At 40.1% G+C, this 23,120-nt stretch overlaps 3 protein-coding genes across 4 annotated transcripts in view; all 3 read right to left on the bottom strand.

The window, feature by feature from the left end:
• Window positions 1-541: 541 nt before the first annotated feature.
• On the bottom strand, window positions 542-3,490 carry LOC309510948 (counting factor associated protein D-like). The gene is made up of 7 exons (XM_082185965.1): window positions 3,336-3,490; window positions 3,153-3,212; window positions 2,972-3,070; window positions 2,709-2,881; window positions 1,174-1,423; window positions 880-1,075; window positions 542-789 (listed from the first exon to the last, which is right to left on the bottom strand). Exons 1-7 carry the CDS (start codon window positions 3,379-3,381, stop codon window positions 651-653), a joined length of 963 nt encoding a protein of 320 aa, XP_082042091.1. The 5' UTR covers window positions 3,382-3,490; the 3' UTR covers window positions 542-650.
• Window positions 3,491-4,566: 1,076 nt separating this feature from the next.
• On the bottom strand, window positions 4,567-15,353 carry LOC309510955 (counting factor associated protein D). 2 transcript variants are annotated; one of them, XM_082185977.1, is made up of 8 exons: window positions 15,234-15,352; window positions 14,580-14,639; window positions 14,399-14,497; window positions 14,136-14,308; window positions 13,720-13,969; window positions 13,441-13,636; window positions 5,384-5,507; window positions 4,569-5,271 (listed from the first exon to the last, which is right to left on the bottom strand). In XM_082185977.1, exons 1-7 carry the CDS (start codon window positions 15,256-15,258, stop codon window positions 5,390-5,392), a joined length of 921 nt encoding a protein of 306 aa, XP_082042103.1. In that variant the 5' UTR covers window positions 15,259-15,352; the 3' UTR covers window positions 4,569-5,271; window positions 5,384-5,389. The 2 variants fall into 2 exon arrangements, with proteins under 2 accessions (XP_082042104.1, XP_082042103.1); XM_082185978.1 differs by having other exon boundaries at window positions 4,567-5,507; window positions 15,234-15,353.
• Window positions 15,354-18,641: 3,288 nt separating this feature from the next.
• The window catches only part of sytl1 (synaptotagmin-like 1), a 13,703-nt gene continuing 9,224 nt past the window's right edge, over window positions 18,642-23,120 (bottom strand). The window contains exons 11-15 of the mRNA XM_082185546.1: window positions 22,541-22,547; window positions 22,363-22,441; window positions 21,573-21,672; window positions 20,992-21,191; window positions 18,642-19,675 (exon numbers count right to left, since the gene is read on the bottom strand). Coding sequence (XP_082041672.1) covers window positions 19,533-19,675; window positions 20,992-21,191; window positions 21,573-21,672; window positions 22,363-22,441; window positions 22,541-22,547 — 529 coding nt within the window. The 3' untranslated portion in view covers window positions 18,642-19,532. The remainder of the gene's footprint in view (window positions 19,676-20,991; window positions 21,192-21,572; window positions 21,673-22,362; window positions 22,442-22,540; window positions 22,548-23,120) is intronic.

The following is a 23,120-nucleotide window of genomic DNA, read 5'->3' as shown; positions in this document are numbered from 1 at the left end:
CGCTTTGTGGTCTCCCCATTCTTCTTAAGACTGAGTTCTTCCGATATAGGCCAATATGTGAATAGATTTACTTGTATAGATTTAAGTAAAATTTATATTTTCCTTCTTAACCCATGGCAGAGCTTTGGTGGAAAACCTGCAGACATAGCCTATGTAAACACAGAGAAATAAACATTTTCATCATTTTCTCACCCTCATGTCGTTCCAAACCTGATTGACTTTTGTGGATTGGGTGAATATGGGTAGATCTCTTTACTGCCCTAGTACTTCAGAAATACCTTTAAATGTGTACATATAAATTAAAAGTGGGACAGTGGCCTTCATCATCACTATTCTAATGCCTATCTGATGCAAGACATTCATCAATATGCTAATTGAGGACTGTTGGGACACAGTCCAACTCAGTCGTTTACACATCAATGACATATTTACTTAAAATGAATATCCGAATAATTTGAATTGATTTTACAACATTTCTAACACTTTCAAACCTTCAAAACCTCAAGAGTTAAAGTAGCAATGAAACACAAGCCGCAACAGATCTTTTTAACCTTTACATTTTAATGACAAACTCTTGCAAAAGCACTTAATCTGAGAAAGTTTATCATACTGTATCATATGTTGGCAACAGACAAAGAAATGTGTAAGGACTATTTTGTAACAGCCTTTTTCTTATCTGGAATTAATAAACCTCCTGTCATCCTGGCCATCTCTGCCTTTGACCGATCAGCGAAGTGGTTGATACCGAGACTGTATGTAAGACCGGCTCTGTTTGAAGAGTGCACATGCCTGAGGAGGAAGAGGATGTTAAACAAAAAAAGCAAATGCATCTTAAATCAGACAAGATCACAGATTTCTCACGGATTTGTTTTTCCTCACCGAAGAGTATGTAAAAAGTAGCTCTCACGCTCCTCGTGCTCCTTCTCACTTTCATACTGACGTCCTAACTTCTCCTTAAAGGGGCCAAACAAACGGTGGGCGTGGCTAACAGGAGAGGTGTGGATATAGTCTTGAAGGGGGTTGGCCAATATTTGATGCTCCTCAGGAGGATCCGGAAACTTCTCATATGTCATATCTAGACACATAAAACCTCAGTGAGCATTTGATTAGATGGTCTGTGAGAGTAAAAGAGATGGACAAAGGCATGTCACTGAATGTGTGTTCTCCAGTTACCTCCAGGTGGAGTGAAAATGTCGGACTCAGTTCGAGGACTGAAGTCGCTGTAGTCAATCATGTATTTGTCATTGTGAGACTCCAAGAGAGTGTTGAAGCCCATCATCTCATAGTGGTACGGGACGGCTGGGGAATCCTTTCCCTCTGGACGTGTGACCCACAGACGATATGTGTTCTTCTTATGACCAGCCTGTGTGACCTTTTTCCAGACCTCACACTGAACGCCTGCGTGATCCTCCATCTTCTCAAACTGCAAAACAATGATTTTATACAAATTTCATTCTCATTGTTGGTTTGCATTACAGTTATTTGAATATATGGGATTTAATGTTGTTCATATCTTTCTAAACCTGTTTGACTTTCTTCTACATAGCACAAGACATTTTGGATTATGTTGACAATGAAAGTCAGTGGAGTCTAAAACAACATTGGACCCCATTGACTTTCATCATTCGGACAAAAAACAACAACACTGAGGGGCTGTTTACACATCAACGATGTACTAAAAACGGAAAAAGGATTTTTCAATTGATCTTCTATCGCCCTACAATCCATCACGCTCTTGAAGATCACAGAACTCAGGGCTTCTGGTGGTATAGGATATCTTAGTCCACTAAGGGAGGGAGAGCATTTTCACAATTGGCTCCTAAACTCTGGAAATTCTTCCTGATAATGTTCGGGCCTCAGACTCGCTCTCCCTGTTTAAATCTAGACTAAAGACGCATCTCACGCATATAATGCATCTCATAACCTTATACTCCAGTTATATCAGATGAAATGCACATAATTATCTTTGCTTAAAGTAAAGAGAGTATGTCAGCTCCAGTTTGGATCCAACCTCTTATGAAGACTTCAGATGATCATAACACCTGTGAAGAGACGACTCCAACTCCTGCGAGGACTTCAGATGAAGCAAGCACTGAATCAACATGCATCAATGCTACATTTTTCAATGTATCCTAATCATTTGTTAACAAACATGTAGGCCTATTCATTACTTCAATGAGCTCATTGTTTCTGCCTTAAATTAATACATTGTTTAAATGAATACATTATTAGCTAACTGTGTGATTTGTAGATGTACATTTCTGAAATAAATAACTTGGACAGTCACCTCTGATAACAGATCACTCTAAATTGTAGACATGCATTTTCTGTAAAGCTGCTTTGAAACAATATGCATTGTGAAATGCGCTATACAAATAAATGTTAATTGAATTTAATTGAACAGACGTTGTCAAAACGATCCCGTTCACAAGGATCCGCAAAAACTACCTAAATCGCTGTATTCTGCTGCCTGGCCAGTAGTTGGCGATGTCACTGAACACGTAATGCACATGCGCATGATGTCACTGTTTTCACAAATTAATATTTTTGTTGTTTACACAGAATCTCGCACTTTGAAACCCCCCAAAACACTATTGCCATGTAAATGAATGGCCAAAACGCATGAAAAGGTTTTCGTTGAGAATGGTGTCGTGTAAACGGCCTCTGAGACATTTTTCTAAATAACTTTTGTGTTCTATAGTACATACTTCAAAGCCCTGCAGATCAGGCAGTGCTGGCTGTGGACGTATTGGATCCTCCTTTGTACCATTAAGCTGGAAATATTTAATAGCTTGGATTTCCGTGTCAGTGGTAACTGGTGTGATCTGATAAATGGCACCATAATCAAAGTCGTCTCCAATCATAAAAGTGCGCACTGTACCTGTGTAGAGAGCATCAATGAAGAGAGGCTGCATACATAATCTATTTCGATTTTAACATTATGTGACTTTATCATGAGAAGATCACTGACTATTATGATAGTCGATGCGACTTCTGTTTCCCTCAAGGTCGTACCAAACTTCAAACGATTCCTTTATCCCATCACCAGAATAAGGCAAAGTCAGCTCACCTACATAAAAGAGCTACATGTAACATACTGAAAAAGAAGTGTCCTGTACTGGGATGTACTGTGTAATTAGGCAGAAACGCACCTTTGACATGATACATCTTTCCAAAATCAGGAAGTGTTCTGCCACCAACTGGTGTGGCATCTGGGGATGAAAACAGAGAGAGATCAAAATTCACTGAATCAACTTTTCAACACGTTTAGTGTTCAAAACATCACAGGAAATGTGTCATATTATCATGTTTTCTTCCTGTTCTTTTCTCTTTACCTGCAGCACAGAGCAGAAGCACGAACCCAGCGAGAAGACGCCACATAGTGCAGATGGAAAATAAGCTTTCGTCCGTCTGAAAACGTCTAACGAGTGTTCGTGGAGAACAGAAGTTCGCAATATAAACACACGAAGGAGGGACTGGATTCACGTCATATAGGCTATGACATGAGGGTTCATCGGGGGTGGACAAATATTTACTGAACTGGGTCAAGGTCTGTGTTTGATACCCATCGGTAGAGACTGCGGGGGTGATCGCCGAGGGACGCCTGGAATCAGTCCATCTTTCACCCCGAGGAAAATGTACTTTGAATGTGCCGGTGCTTTTAAAGGTAGGCTACACTCATTCCTCAATTATTGGTTAAGATATATGTAAAAAAAAAACAATTAGACGTTAGAAGAATTAAATTAACTTTAAACTACTGGAATATAGGCTCAAATTGAAGATTGGCCAGCTCTTCAGTGGTTGTTTGAGTGTTTTTAATTTGTAGGGGGAAAAAAGTGTGTTATATAAAGCACTGTTTACAATGGGCTGGAGTTCAGTGTGTTGAACATTGATTTACAGTGATAACATAGATCAATCTTCTAAATAAATAGCTAATGTGTATGTAAATAGTAGATTAAACTATTTATATACTCTTTAGCTATTTATGAGATTGATGTCATCACCGTAAAAAAAAATTCAACATGTTCAAATGTATATATGTAGATGGATCATGTTTATTGTGTTTGCAGCTGAAATATTAGCTATTTCATAGGCAATGGGTAGAGGTTATTTGCTTCAGTTTTCACCTGTATAAGGAAAAGAGTTCACTGCAAGACCATTATTTTGGGGAAAAATTAATACTACATAAACTTTATAATTCTAAATATGATCAACTTTTTGTGGGTATGGCTACATGATGGGATATTAAAGGCAATTAAATGGTAGATGGAGTCATAAAACAAGAAAGAATATGTATTAGGGTATAATTAGGCAGGATTAAGGAACAATTTAGAGGAAGAAATTGAACTGTGAAAAAGATATTAACTTACTTGAAACATGAGATGAGCTACTGGCACAGTGGGAAAAATGTAGATCAAGTTAAATACAAAAAGAAAATAAATGTAATAAAATGTTAAATAATATATTACAATTATAATGGTGTCTAATTGTTTTATTCATACTAATGTAAGTAAAAAATAAACACTGGTTTTAAAACAAAATATTGAAAAATTCTGACACAAAAGGTTATCAATTTCAGAACTTATTTATTGCATAGTGTTGTTTAGTTATTAGTATTTTATTACATTTCGGGTTGACCAAAAATGTCAAGCAAGCCATACATTGAAAATGATACATTTTGCAAAATAAGTTAAAAATGAAGACACTTTATTTAAACAAAGGCACTTTGTTTAAAAGATGCAAAAGATGTAGGGCAGCATTTAACAATTGATCATTTTTGAACAATTTTGATCATTGATTAATCTGTTTATTGTGTCTTCAAATAAAAAAATAAATAAAAAAGCTATTTTAATTTCAAAAAGTTATTCCACATCTTGCCCAATGTTGTCCTCAAAACAATAAATTGAAGGCTATGAAAGCAAATATAATAAATTATATATCTATAATGTAGGCTATGCTATACTTTGTGCAAAAAAAAAAAAAACTGAAAAAAGCCCAGACTAAACACACGCTCACTCATAAACATATTAATAGTAGTAGGCCAACACTACAGTCATTATGTCATTATTAGGCAATAGGCATTATGTTTATGACCCCACGGGATGTGCACTTTTCCAACAGCAGCTAATTCTGTGTTTTTGATGTTTATGATATGTATTGTTCATAGAAATGCGTTATTCACTGCTTTAAAGTGACGTGACTGGAGGATGCTTTCCGTGCAATAATCGATCCGTCACCGATTATTAACAATATCGATTAATTTTTGCAGCCCTGAAAAGATGAAAACACTTTTCTCATCAGAGGACAGTTTAAGTTAGTTGAGCTACTTGATAATACATACATTGGCATACTCAAAAGAAATGTGTGAGGGCTTTGTAACAACCTTTCTCTATTCCGCAACACGTAAACGTCCTCTCATCCTGGCCTTCTCTGCCTTTGACCAATCGGCGAAGTCATTGATACCGAGACTGAATGTAAGACCGGCTCTGTTTGAAGAGTGCACGAGCCTGGGGAGGAAGAGGATGTAAAAATAAGGTAAGTTCAAAGACTGCTTACTAGTACTACTTGTAAAAAAAAAAGAATAAAAAAAAAAAGGCCCTAAAAATTCCACTGCTTTTCGCTGGAAAAGCTGTTTATTGTTGTACAACTATGAACATTTTGTTTAAGACGACTTCTTTTTGGTTGTTATTTTGATTGAAATATCTTTGTCAGCAGATCAGCACACATACAGTGCTAGAAGCAGCTATAATTATGAATATTAATTACTATAATTGATCTGCTGAAAGACATACATGAGGGATTACCATTGTCATTCCAAATGTTTTTAGCCATGACTATATATTCACAATATAGCATAGGCACTCATACAGTATTGCTTATTTAATCGATTATGTAAATAATAGATGTCTATTTTTACGATGTCATTTTACATCACTAAATATACCGGTTTTTGTTTTTCCACACCGAAGAGTAAGCCTATGTACAAATTAGATCTTGCGCTTGCATACTGACGTTTAATTTTACAACATTTTTAACCCTTTCAAACCTTCAAAACCTCAAGCGTTAAAGTAGCAATCAAACGGAAGCCGTAACAGATATTTTCTTCCATATTGTGAAATAAATCCAAAAACTTGATTTATTAAATTTTTATTTTCATTTTTATTTATTTTAACCCTCTATGGCATGGTGTTGCCCTCAGGCAACAAACTACCTTTTTGGACCTCACACCGCCCCTTTAATTTTAATAATTTTTTTTAAATATATAATATCCCCTGACATGTCTGTTCAATGAAATGAGGGTCCGAAGTGGGTGTGACCTTTTGTTTGGGGGTGGAGCAGTCCTTTAATGAAGCAAAGCCACATGGTACACAGTGCCACCAATTAGTAAGATACATATCACTTTTTAACATGTTTAAGTTAAAAATAACTTTATATTAAAAAATATGTGCATGTGCATCAGTATGTAAATGAGTATTTATTTTGTTTTTATTTATATACTAAAACTGTGTTTTTTTGTTTGTTGCCTCAGGGCAACACTGTGCAGTTAGACCGCTTTTGTTCAGGCAATATCATAGGGTTAGGAGGACCATATGGTGCATTCAAGTTCTCCTGGGAAGTTTGTTTTTACAAGTTCGGAAAACTCAAAGAATGCGCATTATGTGTCATCATTTATGTTTCATTATTGTTGTTGTTATTAGTATTATTAGTAGTATTATACTGCCACAGAGAATGATGGGATATGTAGTTTGGTCACTCATGCCTATCAGCTCATAAACTGGCTAAATGAGTAGTGTTTTCTGGCAAACTTTATCTCTCTTCTTCATTAACAGTACACATAATATGTACACAAACTAAATTGTACTGTCGGAATTCAGAATTAAATTTACGTATCATGATTGAAAACTATTTTCTTCCACCATTGCTTCACACTCGTAATTACGATTTTGTGGTGACGTTCATGTGCATTCAACTCGTAATTACAATCTTTCTGACATGACATGAACGGATCAATTGTCAATGTTTTTGCATTTTATGATGGATATATTATCAGGGACCCCCAAGCTCCCAAAAAATGGGGTGAAAGATTTTTTTCCCCAAAAAACAAAAAGTCATGCCATACAGAGTTAAAAAAAAAAAATCTGCCTAATTTAAGTAAAAGTAAACACTGGTTTTAGTAAACACATTTTTGAATAGTCTGACAAAAGTTTACTTATTGATTTGATACAAAATCTTTGGTCAGAACTGATGTTATGTACATTTAATCAAAGACAAAACTCATTAGTATTTAATTATATTTGGGATTCGATAAGCAATGTCACCATCAACACTTTATACACAGAAAACCAGCTACAAACCATAAACTGAAAATTATACATTTTGCCAAAATAGCTTGAAGATGCAGATACTCAATTAAATCAAATGTAATTATGATGATGATTTAGAAAAATATTAAATTACCACTATTCTCATCAGAGGACAGTTTAAGTAACTTGAACTACTTAAAACAATGATTTCAAAAAAAAATTTACCTTTAGTTTTTAATGACAAACTCTTGCAAAAACATTAATCTGAGAAAGTTTATCATACTGTATCATACACTCACCTAAAGGATTATTAGGAACACCTGTTCAATTTCTCATTAATGCAATTATCTAATCAACCAATCACATGGCAGTTGCTTCAATGCATTTAGGGGTGTGGTCCTGGTCAAGACAATCTCCTGAACTCCAAACTGAATGTCAGAATGGGAAGGAAAGGTGATTTAAGCAATTTTGAGCGTGGCATGGTTGTTGGTGCCAGACGGCCGGTCTGAGTATTTCACAATCTGCTCAGTTACTGGGATTTTCACGCACAACCATTTCTAGGGTTTACAAAGAATGGTGTGAAAAGGGAAAAACATCCAGTATGCAGCAGTCCTGTGGGCGAAAATGCCTTGTTGATGCTAGAGGTCAGAGGAGAATGGGCCGACTGATTCAAGCTGATAGAAGAGCAACGATGACTGAAATAACCACTCGTTACAACCGAGGTATGCAGCAAAGCATTTGTGAAGCCACAACACGCACAACCTTGAGGCGGATGGGCTACAACAGCAGAAGACCCCACCGGGTACCACTCATCTCCACTACAAATAGGAAAAAGAGGCTACAATTTGCACAAGCTCACCAAAATTGGACAGTTGAAGACTGGAAAAATGTTGCCTGGTCTGATGAGTCTCGATTTCTGTTGAGACATTCAGATGGTAGAGTCAGAATTTAGCGTAAACAGAATGAGAACATGGATCCATCAAGCCTTGTTACCACTGTGCAGGCTGGTGGTGGTGGTGTAATGGTGTGGGGGATGTTTTCTTGGCACACTTTAGGCCCCTTAGTGCCAATTGGGCATCGTTTAAATGCCACGGCCTACCTGAGCATTGTTTCTGACCATGTCCATCGCTTTATGACCACCATGTACCCATCCTCTGATGGCTACTTCCAGCAGGATAATGCACCATGTCACAAAGCTCGAATCATTTCAAATTGGTTTCTTGAACATGACAATGAGTTCACTGTACTAAAATGGCCCCCATAGTCACCAGATCTCAACCCAATAGAGTATCTTTTGTCACATGCCTGTCCTGTCTTGTGCTGCACATGGGTGTTTTGTTATTTTGGGCCATGTGCTCGTGTCTATTGTCTAGCCCCTCCCATCTTGTTATCTGATTATTGGTTAATTTGTCCCACCTGTCTGTCTCGTTACCCTCCTTTGTTTGTTCCCCTATTTAGCCTCCTTGTGTTTGTAGTCTTGTGCTGGTTCGTTGTCCGAGTTACATGTTCCTGGTGTTTCCTTCCCGCTGCTATCTGTTTCTTGAGTTTGTACTGCCTGTCTGGATATTGAACCCTGCCTGTTTTTGACCACGACTTTGGATTACCCTTTAATAAATCTCCTCTGCATTTGAATCCTCGTCTCTCGTTCACTGTTCCGTGACAGAACGAACCAGCCAAATATGTGGATTCAGCGGAGTGAAATTTTTTCTGGCGAGGATAAGGGGTCTTCAATTTCCTTGTTTGAATATTTCGCCAGGTGTGTTCAAAGGACTATGGAGGAGGAGAGGACCATGGCAGATGGCGGTCAGCAGAAAGGCAAGCCTTCACCGCTGGTCCCGAAACGGAGGAGAGGAAGGAAGAATCCCTCCGTGACAGTTCCGGTGGTCCCAGTTCCGGTGACCCCGAAACGGAGGAGGAGAAGGAAGACTTCCTCCATTCCAGTTCCGGTGGTCCCAGTTCCGGTGGTCCCGAGTCCGGTGATCCCGAGTCCGGTGGTCCCAGTTCCGGTGGTCTCGAGTCTGGTGGTCCGGAGGCGGAGGAGTTGGAAGACTTCCTGCCTCCCCAATGACCCGGAGGCCGTCCCCTCCGAGCAGCCCGCTGTCGTCCCGGAGGCCGTCCCCTCCGAGCAGCCCGCTGCCGTCCCCTCCGAGCAGCCCGCTGCCGTCCCCTCCGAGCAGCCCGCTGTCGTCCCGGAGGCCGTCCCCTTCGAGCAGCCCGCTGTCATCCCTGAGATCATCTCGGAGTCGCCCACCATCAGTCCTGCCACGGCCAAGAGAGTGGTCTTCCTTTTTTATGCAGTGGCGGTACTGCAGGCGTGGAGGAAGCACAGGACGTCTGCCGATCCAGAGACTGTTCTTGAGCCTGTGTCTTTGGACAAGATGGCCACCGCCGAGCCTGTTCACGTCATGCCTGCCGAGCCTGTGTCTTCAGACAAGATGGCCGCTGCCGAGCCTGTTCACGTCACGCCTGCCGAGCCTGTGTCTTCGGACAAGATGGCCGCCGCCGAGCCTGTTCACGTCACGCCTGCTGATCCTGTGTCTTCGGACAAGATGGCCGCCGAGCTTGTTCACGTCACGCCTGCCGAGCCTGTTTCCCCTGACAAGATGGCCGCCGTCGAGCCTGTGTCTGTTCCTGAGCCGATGGTGTCTGTTCCTGAGCCTGAGCCGGTGGTGTCTGTTCCAGTTCCTGGGCCGGTGGTGTCTGTTCCAGTTCCTGGGCCGGTGGTGTCTGTTCCAGTTCCTGGGCCGGTGGTGTCTGTTCCAGTTCCTGGGCCTGAGCCGGTGGTGTCTGTTCCAGTTCCTGGGCCTGAGCCGGTGGTGTCTGTTCCAGTTCCTGGGCCTGAGCCGGTGGTGTCTGTTCCAGTTCCTGGGCCGGTGGTGTCTGTTCCAGTTCCTGGGCCGGTGGTGTCTGTTCCAGTTCCTGGGCCTGAGCCGGTGGTGTCTGTTCCAGTTCCTGGGCCTGAGCCGGTGGTGTCTGTTCCAGTTCCTGGGCCTGAGCCGGTGGTGTCTGTTCCAGTTCCTGGGCCTGAGCCGGTGGTGTCTGTTCCAGTTCCTGGGCCGGTGGTGTCTGTTCCAGTTCCTGGGCCGGTGGTGTCTGTTCCAGTTCCTGGGCCTGAGCCGGTGGTGTCTGTTCCAGTTCCTGGGCCTGAGCCGGTGGTGTCTGTTCCAGTTCCTGAGCCGGTGGTGTCTGTTCCAGTTCCAGTGCCTGAGTCGGTGGTGCCTGTTCCAGTTCCAGTGCCTGAGTCGGTGGTGCCAGTTCCAGTGCCTGAGTCGGTGGTGCCAGTTCCAGTGCCTGAGTCGGTGGTGCCAGTTCCAGTGCCTGAGTCGGTGGTGCCAGTTCCAGTGCCTGAGTCGGTGGTGCCAGTTCCAGTGCCTGAGTCGGTGGTGCCAGTTCCAGTGCCTGAGTCGGTGGTGCCAGTTCCAGTGCCTGAGTCGGTGGTGCCAGTTCCAGTGCCTGAGTCGGTGGTGCCAGTTCCAGTGCCTGAGTCGGTGGTGCCAGTTCCAGTGCCTGAGTCGGTGGTGCCAGTTCCAGTGCCTGAGTCGGTGGTGCCAGTTCCAGTGCCTGCGCCGCCATGGCCGCCCGAGGGGTCTTCACCGCCGTGGCCGCCCGAGGGGTCTTCACCGCCGTGGCCGCCCGAGGGGTCTTCACCGCCCTGGCCGCCCGAGGGGAAGTCTCCGCCCTGGCCGCCCGAGGGGAAGTCTCCGCCCTGGCCGCCCGAGGGGAAGTCTCCGCCCTGGCCGCCCGAGGGAAAGTCTCCGCCCTGGCCGCCCGAGGGAAAGTCTCCGCCCTGGCCGCCCGAGGGAAAGTCTCCGCCCTGGCCGCCCGAGGGAAAGTCTCCGCCCTGGCCGCCCGAGGGAAAGTCTCCGCCCTGGCCGCCCGAGGGAAAGTCTCCGCCCTGGCCGCCCGAGGGAAAGTCTCCGCCCTGGCCGCCCGAGGGAAAGTCTCCGCCCTGGCCGCCCGAGGGAAAGTCTCCGCCCTGGCCGCCCGAGGGAAAGTCTCCGCCCTGGCCGCCCGAGGGAAAGTCTCCGCCCTGGCCGCCCGAGGGAAAGTCTCCGCCCTGGCCGCCCGAGGGAAAGTCTCCTCCGCCCTGGCCGCCCGATGGACTGTCGTCTCCGCCCTGGCCGCCCGATGGACTGTCTGCTCCGCCCTGGACTCCCGAACTTTGTGTGCCTCCCTGGCCTTCTGAACGGTCCATTCCCCTTTTCCCGCCCTGGTCTGTCCCCCCCGTCCCGCCCTGGTCTGTCCCTCCCTTCCCGCCCTGGTCTTAGGGAGCGTCTGGTAGCCGCTCCGTAGGGAGGGGGTAATGTCACATGCCTGTCCTGTCTTGTGCTGCACATGGGTGTTTTGTTATTTTGGGCCATGTGCTCGTGTCTATTGTCTAGCCCCTCCCATCTTGTTATCTGATTATTGGTTAATTTGTCCCACCTGTCTGTCTCGTTACCCTCCTTTGTTTGATCCCCTATTTAGCCTCCTTGTGTTTGTAGTCTTGTGCTGGTTCGTTGTCCGAGTTACATGTTCCTGGTGTTTCCTTCCCGCTGCTATCTGTTTCTTGAGTTTGTACTGCCTGTCTGGATATTGAACCCTGCCTGTTTTTGACCACGACTTTGGATTACCCTTTAATAAATCTCCTCTGCATTTGAATCCTCGTCTCTCGTTCACTGTTCCGTGACATCTTTGGGATGTGGTGGAACGGGAGCTTCGTGCCCTGGATGTGCATCCCACATATCTCCATCAACTGCAAGATGCTATCCTATCAATATGGGCCAACATTTCTAAAGAATTCTTTCAGCACCTTGTTGAATCAATGCCACGTAGAATTAAGGCAGTTCTGAAGGCGAAAGGGGGTCAAACACAGTATTAGTATGGTGTTCCTAATAATCCTTTAGGTGAGTGTATGTTGGCAACAGACTCCAAGAAATGTGTAAGGACTATTTTGTAACAGCCTTTTTCTAATCTGGAATGAAACCTCCTGTCATCCTGGCCATATCTGCCTTTGACCGATCAGCGAAGTCATTGATACCACAGCTGTATGTAAGACCAGCTCTGTTCACAGATTGCACAAACCTGGGGAGGAAGAGGATGTTAAAGCTACAATATGTAAGATTTTTGTAATAAATATACAAAAATCACTTGCACAGTGTGATATATTTCCTGCAGATGTGTACTTACAATATCCTAAAAGTTCCCAAATATTTTAATTTCAGAGAAATTCCGGTTTTAAATAATGGCTCGTCCCTGACTCCCTGTTCACTTGTCGCCTGTCAATGACGTAATATCCGCGTTATCCCTGGTTTCCACTCGTACTACCATAGTAACCATGGCGACAGATGTGCACAACTGCGTTACGTCTAGCGGCACGCTCACGCTGTTGTTGTTTCGTTCAAACATTATGGACCATGGCAAGCAGACTTAGGGACAAAAGGAGAACTAAAATGAGGATCAATATCAGCGTGGCGTTTTCGAGATGCCGAGAGCTAGCGTCCGCGACTAACTTCCACTTGACAGAGACGCGCAAATGTAGAGATGAGCAAATGTACATAAAACTAATCAATGTTATAAGGCTCAACATGATGAAATGTTAGAATATGATCAGTATGTTATTCTAATGTTGATCTAGCTTACTGCTAGTCTCATACAGACAAACTAACACATAGAATAACATTATAACTTTCAACAAACTCAAATGCAGTTTAGTGTGATAGTGTAGACCAAGTGAAACAGCGCTGCGTTACCTCACAAGTTTCCTTCGTCTAATAAACTGACCTGTGTGAGTATTATTCAGCACTTGTGGGTAAGTTAGTTCGGTAGGATTAATAGTCCTTATTCCTTTATATGCGTGGGACTCGCGTGTGGCGCTGATATCTGTCTCTCATTAGCAATCGCGTCCTGCTTCATACCACAGTCATGTTAAAAACATCAATGTATTCACTCATCCATAAACATTATTAGATCCTTCAGCACGACGGCAAGTTCCATGATTCCGCTTATGCGTCATCAACATATGCCTTTGCTATTGTAAGAGGTTAGCGACCCCTAGCGGCGAAAGAAATTACATATTGTTGCTTTAAACAAAAAAAGCATATGCATCTTAAATCAGAAAAGATCACAGATTTCTCACGGATTTATTTTTCCTCACCGAAGAGAATGTACAAAGTAGCTCTCGCGCTCCTCGTGCTCCTTCTCACTTTCATACTGACGTTTAAACTTCTCCTTAAAGGGGCCAAACAAACGGTGGGCGTGGCTAACAGGAGAGGTGTGGACATAGTCTTGAAGGGGGTTGGCCAATATTTGATGCTCCTCAGGAGGATCCGGAAATTTCTCATATGTCATATCTAGACACATAAAACCTCAGTGAACATTTGGTTAAATGGTCTGTAAGAGCAAAAGAACGGACAAAGGCATGTCACTGAATTACCTCCAGGTGGAGTGAAAATGTCAGACTCAGTTCGAGGACTGAAGTCACTGTAGTCGATCATGTATTTGTCATTATGAGACTCCAAGAGAGTGTTGAAGCCCATCATCTCATAGTGGTACGGAATGGCTGGGGAATCCTTTCCCTCTGGACGTGTGACCCACAGACGATATGTGTTCTTCTTATGACCAGCCTGTGTGACCTTTTTCCAGACCTCACACTGAACGCCTCCGTAATCCTCCATCTTCTCAAACTGCAAAAAAAAAAAAAAAAAAAAAAAATTATACACATTTCAGCCTTATTGTTGCATTGGTTTGCTCTAAAGAAGAAAGTCATTCAGGTTTGAAAGACATGAGGATAAGTAAATGATGACAGAATTTTTCAATTTTGGGTGAACTGTCACTTTAAGAAGTACATACTTCAAAGCCCTGCAGATCAGGAAGTGCTGCCTGTGGACGTATTGGATCCTCCTTTGTACCATTAAGCTGGAAATATTTAATAGCTTGGATTTTAGTGCTTGTGGTAACTGGTGTGATCTGATAAATGGCACCATAATCAAAGTCGTTTCCAATCAGAAAAGTGCGCACTGTACCTGTGTAGAGAGCATCAATGAAGAGAAGCTGCATACATAATCTATTTTGATTTTAACTTTATGTGAATTTATCATGAGAAGATCACTGACTATTATGATAGTCGATGCGACTTCTGTTTCCCTCAAGGTCGTACCAAACTTCAAACGGTTCCTTTATCCCATCACCAGAATAAGGCAAAGTCAGCTCACCTACATAAAAGAGGTACATGTAACATACTGAAAAAGAAGTGTCCTGTACTGGGATGTACTGTGTAATTAGGCAGAAATGCACCTTTGACATGATACATCTTTCCAAAATCAGGAACTGTTCTGCCACCAACTGGTGTGGCATCTGGGGATGAAAACACAGAGAGATCACACAATGCATTATATCAACTCTTCTATGGCTAAGAATAGAATAGAAACTTATTTTATCGCATACTTTGCAGGTTTCACAGCAGGTTTAATGTTAAAACATTACAGGTAATGAAATCACGAGATCAACTCCCATACTGTATTCATGAGGATGAAGGTCCATTGGAGGCATACACATATTTATCGAGCTATGACAATTTTTATATCCTTGATTCTAGATTAGATCAATATCCAAAAGAAATAGCTGACGAGTGAATACATAAACCTAGTTCATCAAATTTGTAGATGGATCAAAAGATTCTCGTCGTGGCATGTTTATTATCGGAAATTTCCTACTTCCCACTTCGGAGGTCGTAATAACGCGTATTTAGTAAATATCTATTGGACTTTGAATAAAATGCAGCGTCCCTTTTTTTGCCAACCAAACCATCACTGCGACAGTTCCAGATTTCCGTCAAATAAATGCTGTTTTCGCTGTATAAAACACATACAACAAGCATCGGATGGTTATTTATATATGTGAATATGCAAGTGTAACTGTAAACAGAGGAGAAAGCAATGTAAACTTAACCATCAGTCGTTCTCTCCTCCGCCATGATTGAAGTTTCCAGACACAGTGACACACCCAGAAGTGAAACAGCGAGAAATATATGCGAAATCACGAGTGAAATGAGATGGGCAGGGATGGGCAGTATTTCAGGTACATGACAGAGACATTCACTAGCTCAGCATTGGATCAGCGATTTTGTCTTTTCTTTTTTATAAGGTGAGAATGTCATGATCAATTCTACTTGTTAGTGCATTATTCACTTCAGTTAACATGAAAGAGAGAGCACAGACACATGGGAAAATAGCGTAAGCCAATCAGTCTTGACCGGCTGTTGAGTTTTATCAACTAGCTTGTCAACTGTGTTTAGTATGGCAAGCCGTTTCAACTTTTATTCATTTCCAGGATATAATTCTTGATATCAACAATTCATTTTTTACTAGTTAAAATGATAGTTATTGATATCAGAAATTACATTTCCACTAGTAACAATGCTAATTCTTGATATCCACAATTACATTTTCAGTAGCCTAGTTAAAATGCTAATTCTTGATATCAACAATTTAATTTCAACTAGTAAAAACTATAATTATTGATATCTGTAATTGTATTTTCACTAGTGAAATGTCACCATAGGCTGCCATTCAAAATCCATTGTTGATATCAAGAATTGATTTCTTACTTGTTGAAATTCCAATTTCACATATCAGAAGTACAATTCTTACTAGTAAAAACCTTCATTTTTGATATCAAGAATTAAACTGTCACTAGTTGAAATGTCTATTCTTGATATCAACAATTGAATTGCTACTAACAATGTTCATTTTTAATATCAATAATTCAATTTTCTATGGCAAGCCGTTTTAGCTTAAATTGTACCCAGCGTTACTCGTCGTAATTGCATTTTTACTAGTAAGAATTCAATTAGAGAGCTCTACAATTCAATTCTTACTAGTAGCAATTACAATTGGAGAGCTCTCCAATTCAATTATTACTAGTAAGAATTACAATTATAGAGCTCTCTAATTCAATTATTACTAGTAAGAATTACAATTACAGAGCTCTCTAATTCAATTCTTACTAGTAACAATTACAATTAGAGAGCTCTACAAATGAATTTTTACTAGTCGTATGTCTCCATTGACTTCCATTCATTTTTAATTACGGAGCTCTACAATTGAATTCTTACTAGTAAGAATTACAATTAGAGAGCTCTACAATTGAATTGTTACTAGTAAGAATTACAATTAGAGAGCTCTACAATTGAATTGTTACTAGTAAGAATTACAATTAGAGAGCTCTCTAATTCAATTATTACTAGTAACAATTACAATTAGAGAGCTCTCTAATTAAATTCTTACTAGTAAGAATGCAATTACAGAGCTCTCTAATTGAATTTTTACTAGTAAAAATATGAATTAAAGATATGTATAATTGCAGAGCTCTGTAATTGAATTAAAGAGCTCTGCAATTACATTCTTACTAGTAACAACTGAATTAGAGAGCTCTCTAATTAGAATTGTTACTAGTAATAATTGGATTAGAGAGCTCTCTATTTAAATTGTTACTAGTAAGAATTGAATTAAAGAGCTCTGCAATTGCATTCTTACTAGTAACAATTCAATTGTAGAGCTCTCTAATTGTAATTCTTACTAGTAACAATTCAATTGTACAGCTCCTTAATTAAAAATGAATGGAAGTCAATGGAGACATATGACTAGTAAAAATTCATTTGTAGAGCTCTCTAATTGGAATTGTTACTAGTAAGAATTGAATTAGAGAGCTCTGTAATTGTAATTCTTACTAGTAAGAATTGAATTAGAGAGCTCTGTAATTGTAATTCTTACTAGTAGTAATTGAATTGGAGAGCTCTCTAATTGTAATTGCTACTAGTAAGAATTGAATTGTAGAGCTCTCTAATTGAATTCTTACTAGTAAAAATGCAATTACGACGAGTAACGCTGGGTACAATTTAAGCTAAAACGGCTTGCCATAATTTTCACTAGTGACAATGTTAATTTCTGATATCATGAATGTGATTGTTACTAGTAAGAAAGCCATTTAAGATATCTGAAATAATATTGATATCAGAAATACATTTTCAGATATCAAAAATGAAAAATTTTACTAGTAGCAATTCAATTGTTGATATAGACATTTCAGCTAGTGACAATTGAATTATTGATATCAGTAATTCACATTTTTACTAGTAAGAAATCAATTCTTGATATCAACAATTGATTTTGAATAGCAGCCTATGGTGACATTTCACTAGTGAAAATATAATTACAGATATCAACAAGTAAATTGTTGATATCAAAAATGTAATTCTTGATATCAACAATAAATATCCTGGAAATTAATATTAGTTAAAACGGCTTGCCATAGTATGAAGCATTACTGCATATTAAGGCTGGGTGATATGACACTCATAGCGATGATATAAAGTTTGAATTGATGGAACTTTTTCTAAATCGTTTGCATAGATGGGCCTGTTTGTGGGGTAAGCACATTCATCCGTGCAGCTTTTAGTGGGCAGGAATTATTGGAACGTTGGAGTGGAAAAACAAACACTGATGAATGATACACCACAATCATCTTCAGCTTTTAGTTTTATTGTACATAAATAATAATAATCAAAAAGGGGTAAATAGGGTCAAATGAACCTAAATTAATTCTAATTTTAAATTTTAGATACACTTTCTAATTTTAATAAACTTATAGAAACAAATAAACTTTACATAAAATAAACATAAAATTACTTAAAAAGCATTGGACTACCTGCAAAAAAAAAAAAAAAAGAGTTTGAAATTCAGTTTATGCTGTGGAATCAAAATATTGAGATTTTTGAAACCATGGTATTGTTACTGTGAAGTCAAATTTATGAGAAAGATATGAGATTTTGGTCATATCATCGCCCATCCATATTCTTTGCTAGATAGCAGAAAAGGTTCCCACAGTTTTACATACAGTATGAACTTTTTAATAGTGTTCACCACAAGTAATAGACTACATTGTAACCAGAAATAAGTATATAAGTGGCTGCTATTTTGCATATGTTTATTTGTAATTGACGAAAGAAAGAAAGAAAGAAAGAAAGAAAGAAAGAAAGAAAGAAAGAAAGAAAGAAAGAAAGAAAGAAAGAAAGAAAGAAAGAAAGAAAGGGCAGAGATGAGTTTAGGAATGTAAAGTCAGTAGGCCTATGTAGTTTCTTCATTCACTGTGACCTATCCCTGCACTGGATGGCCTATTTCACATGCATTTTGTGTATTTTCAAAATACAAAATACTGTATTTGTATTTAAATAAATTTTTTCACACAGTATTTTGTATTTGTATTTTAAATACATTTCCATGTATTTATGCCTATCTCTGGAAATGGTAAGAAACTTTGCAGAAATGCTTGAAACATGTGAAGAGTTGAACCACTGTGGAAAAATGTAGACCAAGTTTAATAAAGAAGCAAACAAATACAATTTTACATAATACGCCTATATTACAACTATACAGAATGGCTGTCATTTTACTTTTTAATTCATCAAAATGTAAGCAAAAAAATAAACTGATTCTAACAGATTATTATTGAATAATCTTGAAAACTGATGCAATGCACATTTAATTAAAGAAAAGGGTGTTGTTTTAATCAGTAGTTAGTGTTTCATTACATTTGGGGTTTGACCAGCAACGAGCACTTTATAAACTGACCAGCTACAAATTATAAATTGAAAATGATTAATAATTACAAGAAAAGATGAAAATACCACTATTCTCCTAAGAGAGCAGTTTAAGTTAGTTGAACTATTTGTTATTACAATGAATTCTCATTTTTCTCCCACAGATCTGCATGACAAACTCTTGCAAAAACACTATCGTATATGTTGGCAACAGACTCAACGAAATGCGTGAGGACTGTTTTGTAACAAATCCACTACCTATGCAAAATAATGTTTGATTGTTTGCATTCCCTTTCTAGAACTTTATATAAAGAAGATTGATCTCATGTCTGTCCTGTACAGATTGCTACAGTATTTGGAGGTGAAATGGTAAGATAAAGGATAGGCACTATAACATGTTTAAAACATGTTTGATATCCTCCAACTGGATGAAATCCTAGTCTGAGCTAAAAATCTATGGGTCTGTTGTGTACACTACACGATGAAATCTGTCAATCTCCAGACTGGCTCCGAATTTTGGAAGTGTCAACTCGTCTAGACTGCAAATCAGGTCAAAAATCTGAGCAAAAGCTGTGCAGTGTATTCCAGTCTTTACTCAAACTGTTTCGCAACCAATGTCACATGGTGAATATGCATAAGTTGAACTAAGTTCAGTCAGAGCAGAGCTGTAAGTTGGTTCTGATTGGCAGACTAGTGTCCACCCAGCTACTGGAGCTCTGGATCACTCTTGACCACACACTGATCTCTTCTTCGGTAGAATCCATCCAGCAAACTGACTGACCGTAACTCACTCCTGCAACACATAAACACACAGTCTTAAAGAGGAACTAATATGCCTTTTTACATTTTCAGGAATTTTTTTTTTTTTTAGTGTGTAATGTTGTGGTTTGAGCATGAAAAGCTCTGCAAAGCACAAAGTCACTCAAAGGGAGTAATTCTCTATATCAGTGTCACTGTTTCTGAACTCTCTGAAACGCCTCCATTGTAGTCTTTCTTCCGGGAACAAACACGTCACAACATTACACATTTAAATAATTCCCGCCTAAGGCATACACTAAATAAAGGGGCGGGGCCTGGCTAAGTTAGTTAGTAGTGTGTTGAAACTGGCAGTTATGGTAAGAGGAAGGGCATTTCCCAAAAACACTCAAAGCTGTTGACCAATCACAACACACTGATCCAGCCGACCAATCAGAGCACATTGTGCTTTTCAGGAGGAGGGGCTTCATAGAGACAGGAACTAAACAGGGGTGTGTTTCCCAAAAGCATCTTAGCCGACTATGGTTGCAAGTTCCGTTGTTTTCAGCATAGTTCAATGAGTCGGTGTTTCCCAAAAGCATCGTTCTAACGAACATTCGCAAACAGCATCGCAAAGTTGTGTGTTTGGAACGACAGCTCTCGACCTGTGGTCAGAAGCAGAGTTTCTAGTTTGCATGACATGTGGACTTAATAAATCCTTGTCTTGAGCAAAATAAGCAAACTGACATTCATTACAATCTGTATCGTTTATATAGAATACATACAAATGTCATTTACGTCTTTTAGTTTGTCAAGAGATTTAAAGCACCGTTTCTGAAGAGTGCGCATGTGCGAACGTGCTTTACGACGTAAGAACGAGCCTATGATTGAATCTGGAAATCTAGGAAAAATCTAGAAAAATGAGAAATAGTCCTCAGATGCCATGTTCGTAATTTATAGCAAAACATCTAGCATTAATTCAATCTCAAACAGATTCATTAAAGAAAGTTATTACTCCAAACACCTGCGTGAGATCATTAACCAACGTGGTTGAACGACCAATTTGCGACAATATGGTTTAGGGAAACAGTCGTGACTAGCTAGTTGATTTCTTCAGCGATGCATCATACTATGGTAGTTAAGCAGAGAGTTACGTCATTGTACGGGAAACACACCCCTGAGCGATACTGACAGACTGGGAAGAGAGGAGCTGCAACAATGTAGGCCTAAAATATGTAAGATAAGGTGTTTTTTGAACATTCAACATGAAAACCTAGTCTAGTAGAGCCCAAAAACAAAATCAAGACTTTGTAAAAGGGCATAATAGGTCCTCTTTATCTCTTTTATTGTCAAGTATGTTCAAATCTGTATTACCAGAGCCTGTGCTGAGTCGTACTCCACCCAGACAGTCGGAGTGATGTGGATTCCAGACTGTTATTTCAGCACATGCCTGAACGAGGTCACTGGACTGAAACCCGTCATATACCATTGTGTGGTTGAACACCGGGCTGACAGAAGCTCGCACCAGTCGAGTCCGCTGGCCACTGATGCCGCTTTCATCTGGTAATACCACACTGGACAAACACAGACCATACTCATGCACTCATACATAATAAACAAATAAATTAGACGAAACACTCTAAATTAGACGAAGAGAGTGTGTGTGTGTGTGTGTGTGTGTGTGTGTGTGTGTGTGTGTGTGTGTGTGTGTGTGTGTGCATGAGTGTACGTGTGTGTTTATAAGTGTGTGTGTGTGTGTGTGTGTGTGTGTGTGTGTGTGTGTGTGAGAGTTAAACTCATCTGTCTATCTATCTATTTCAAACTACTTTAAACATCAAACTTATTTAAACTTTAAACTACTAAATTTACTTCATTTAAACTTATAAACTCTAAACTCATACACTTATAAACTCATACACTTATGAACTGAGTGTGTTATGAATGTGCACACACACCTTTTCACGTATGTGTTGGGTGCACCACGTTTTGTGGGAAGTAGACCAACAATCTCTCTCAACCATATATGGAGCTCACCAGTCAGTGGATGACCATTTCCTACAGTCACAGAACACACAACACAAGATATTGACATGAAGGGTTTTTAAACACGCTGTACCTGAACACACCACAGGGGGGCAACACTGTCCCAGGACCAATCAGTAATGAGACCAGCGGGATCCAATCTCAGCAGGGTTTAACAAACAAGGGGTTTGTGATTGGATGAAAAGCTAATAATTAAATCATAACATTAATAATAAAAATAAAAAAACCCAATATAGATTAGAAGATGTTATAAACCTGTTCTCAACTAAACAGCAAAAAAATGTACGCCAAAATAAAAGCTTGAGAGTTTGAAATATTTAAGACATTAGTATTGTAGTGTAAAATTAAATAATTATTTAATGATCAAATATCTTTCTTTCTTTTTTATTTAAAGTGCAATTGTATTATTACAATAGTAATATATTTCTGGCTTCATTGTGTATAATTAGAGTTAAAAGTAAATGTAAAAATATGATATAAATAATAATCACAAAATAAGTTTCTGATGAAATAATTTTTTTTTATAATTAAAATACTTTTTAATGATATTTTATTTGTTAACCTGCATGACATGTGACCATTATCCAATATCAAAGAGTCTTGTTAAAAAACTGGTAATGGGCCACATGACTTTTTAGCAATGGCCCTGCATATAAATGTGGATATAAAGGTGTTAAACATGAAGCATCTGCTCACACTCACCCTCTGAACCCGGAGGTACAAACTTAATTGAGAACAGAATGGTTCCTCTGCTGATGATGGCATCTGGACTTAACTGAACCTACATCAAGAGAAAGAGTCTGCTAAATGAGAGAATGACTATCACAGGTTTATTTCTCACTACACATATCAGACTATGACTGTATCCGAAATCACATACTTCCCAACTATATAGTAGAGCGAAAAGGAGTATGTAACAAAAGTAGCATGTCTGAATTCACAATACTCATAAAAGAGTCGTCAGAAATGTACCTGGATGAACTACTACTTCCGATGGCCCGCCCATCACACGCCTCGCTCGCACACACGTGAGTCTCCTCACACACACACACACACATACACACACACACGCCCACCCGCCCGACACATTTATACCATAATCAGCAAAATCCTGTTCAACTTTAATCTCACAAAACAGAAAATACGACCAGGTCAACTTCCTGTCGCTAGAACAGCCTGACAGATGAGCGGGTCAGTGGAGTGTGAGTTCACCCAGATGAGTAATGAGCTCCTCTTTCTCCTCCTTCCTCTTCTTCCTCCTCCTCCTCCTTCTCCTCTTCCTCCTCTTTTTCCTCCTCCTCCTCTCTTCCTTCTCCTCCTCTTTCTCCCCCTCTTCCTCTTCCTCCTCCTCCTCCTCTTCTTCCTCCTCCTTCTCTCTTCTCCTCCTCCTCCCTTCTCCTCCTCTTCTTCCTCCTCCTCCTCTTCCTCCTCCTCTTCTTCCTCCTCCTCCTCCTCCTCTC

Source organism: Leuciscus leuciscus, assembly GCF_965113295.1.
Source record: "Leuciscus leuciscus genome assembly, chromosome: 12".
Lineage (NCBI taxonomy): Eukaryota > Metazoa > Chordata > Actinopteri > Cypriniformes > Leuciscidae > Leuciscus > Leuciscus leuciscus.
This window is presented reverse-complemented; position numbering and strand designations above follow the sequence as displayed.